The sequence below is a fragment of the Conger conger genome, chromosome 8 (assembly GCF_963514075.1).
Source record: "Conger conger chromosome 8, fConCon1.1, whole genome shotgun sequence".
Classification (NCBI taxonomy): Eukaryota; Metazoa; Chordata; class Actinopteri; order Anguilliformes; family Congridae; genus Conger; species Conger conger.
Genome location: NC_083767.1, coordinates 2,682,035 through 2,684,534, shown reverse-complemented (window position 1 = coordinate 2,684,534; position 2,500 = coordinate 2,682,035). Strand labels below are relative to the sequence as shown.

Sequence of the window (2,500 nt, the reverse complement as noted above, 5' to 3'; positions counted from 1 at the left end):
GTGATGGTGATGGTGGTGATGATGGTGATGATGGTGATGGTGATGAAGATGGTGGTGTGTATCCTGTCTCCAGGCCGTGGCCATCAGATTAAACCAGACGGCGATCCAGGCGGTCACCCCCATCACCAGCTTTGAGAAGAGGCTGGAGGGTTCCCCCCACCCCGACAGGTGAGGTCACACCCCCCACGCAGGTAACAACCCCCACCCCCACGCCTGAAAAGATCAAACTGAAACAGCACACATTGCTGACAGACTTTCAGCATTCTGAGTTCGGTACTTTCTGTCTATCTGCAGGGCGAATCCGGGGGCCATGCCACTCCCCTCAGACCCTCCCCCCAAACCCCCCAGGGGTCACTTGCCAGAGGCCCTGATTGCTCCTGGGACCCCCATCCAGTTTGACATCGTTCTCCCCGCCACAGAGTTCCTGGACCAGAACAGGGCAGGCGGACGGTGAGACGATTCCCCCATTCGGGGAAAGTCCATTCCACCCACAAAGCTAGTATAGTGCTAGCGATCATTGTTAGCACAGTGTTAGCATTGTTAGCGATCATTGTTAGCACAGTGTTAGCATTGTTAGCGATCATTGTTAGCACAGTGTTAGCATTGTTAGCGATCATTGTTAGCACAGTGTTAGCATTGTTAGCGTACAGTGAAGGTTTGGCCTCATTTCATTACGCGACGCCGCTCTGAAACAGAGGCTTCCTCATCCTCTATCCCAGCCGTAGACAGGTACGAGGATGATTTCTCAAGCGGGGAAGCCGACTGATGTTGCACAAAGTTGTCAGGAATAGAAAGTGTTCATTGGCTGTCCTGGCAGAGCGCACGTCAGGTGAAGATGAAAAGCCTTCTCTCGGCAGGAGCCGCCTCTCTGTCGCAGGCGTGGCAGACGCTGACAGGAGCGCTCCGTTCCCTCGGTGACGAACAGCGGGGGCGCGGTATCGCTCGCGCTGCGGAGGTCGTAACCCTGCCATGTCTCTGACGAGTGTATGACACTGGAAAAGATCCATCCCTGTCAAACTCTCACAGAGCTGGGAGATGCCCAATATGTTTTTAAGTACCACCACGAGAGTCAGAACTGGAACATATTCAAACAGTGTGAAACTGTTGATTAAATATAGCCGCGTTGACAGGTTCCGTGGTAAAATCTGCTCAGGCTTCATTTTTAGGACAGCTTCTCATTCTAGCAAACATTTGCCAAGCACTTCATTTGTGTAACCCGCATATTTACTGACAGGTGTAAAGAGTCAACTGGAGAATATTTGACACTAACATGGTGTGATTTTCCCTCTTTTATTATATTAAATATAATTGCAGATGCGCAGCTGTATAGATACCAGGGTAGTCTGTAATTTCCTGTTGGCAAACATAATTGCAATGCTGTTATCCATGTGGTATATAATTAGATGTTTGATGATGTAATTAAATCATCCTACTGTATAATATTAGCTGCGCATCAAGCAGTCCACATGACTGCAGGTCGATTAGGCTCTAGATAAACAGTGACTGTTTCATATACGGGTACAGGGAGAGGTCGATTAGGCTCTAGACAAACAGTGACTGTTTCATATACGGGTACAGGGAGAGGTCGATTAGGCTCTAGACAAACAGTGACTGTTTCATATACGGGTACAGGGAGAGGTCGATTAGGCTCTAGATAAACAGTGACTGTTTCATATACGGGTACAGGGAGAAGTCGATTAGGCTCTAGATAAACAGTGACTGTTTCATATACGGGTACAGGGAGAGGTCGATTAGGCTCTAGATAAACAGTGACTGTTTCATATACGGGTACAGGGAGAGGTCGATTAGGCTCTAGATAAACAGTGACTGTTTCATATACGGGTACAGGGAGAGGTCGATTAGGCTCTAGATAAACAGTGACTGTTTCATATACGGGTACAGGGAGAGGTCGATTAGGCTCTAGATAAACAGTGACTGTTTCATATACGGGTACAGGGAGAAGTCGATTAGGCACTAGACAAACAGTGACTGTTTCATATACGGGTACAGGGAGAAGTCGATTAGGCACTAGACAAACAGTGACTGTTTCATATACGGGTACAGGGAGAAGTCGATTAGGCTCTAGATAAACAGTGACTGTTTCATATACGGGTACAGGGAGAAGTCGATTAGGCTCTAGACAAACAGTGACTGTTTCATATACGGGTACAGGGAGAAGTCGATTAGGCACTAGACAAACAGTGACTGTTTCATATACGGGTACAGGGAGAAGTCGATTAGGCTCTAGACAAACAGGAAAGGTTTCATATACGGGTACAGGGAGAAGTCAATTAGTCACTAGACAAACAGTGACTGTTTCATATACGGGTACAGGGAGAAGTAGATTAGGCTCTAGACAAACAGGAAAGGTTTCATATACGGGTACAGGGAGAAGTCAATTAGTCACTAGACAAACAGGAAAGGTTTCAAATACGGGTACAGGGAGAAGTCAATTAGGCACTAGACAAACAGGAAAGGTTTCATATATGGGTACAGGGAG

General features: G+C 47.3%; 1 protein-coding gene across 2 annotated transcripts in view; it reads left to right on the top strand.

Annotated features, from left to right (window-relative positions):
* The window catches only part of LOC133135699 (DCC-interacting protein 13-beta-like), a 29,819-nt gene that overhangs the window by 17,512 nt on the left and 9,807 nt on the right, over positions 1-2,500 (top strand). For both annotated transcript variants that reach the window (XM_061252900.1, XM_061252899.1), the window contains 2 exons: positions 74-168; positions 295-450. In XM_061252900.1, coding sequence (XP_061108884.1) covers positions 74-168; positions 295-450 — 251 coding nt within the window. The remainder of the gene's footprint in view (positions 1-73; positions 169-294; positions 451-2,500) is intronic.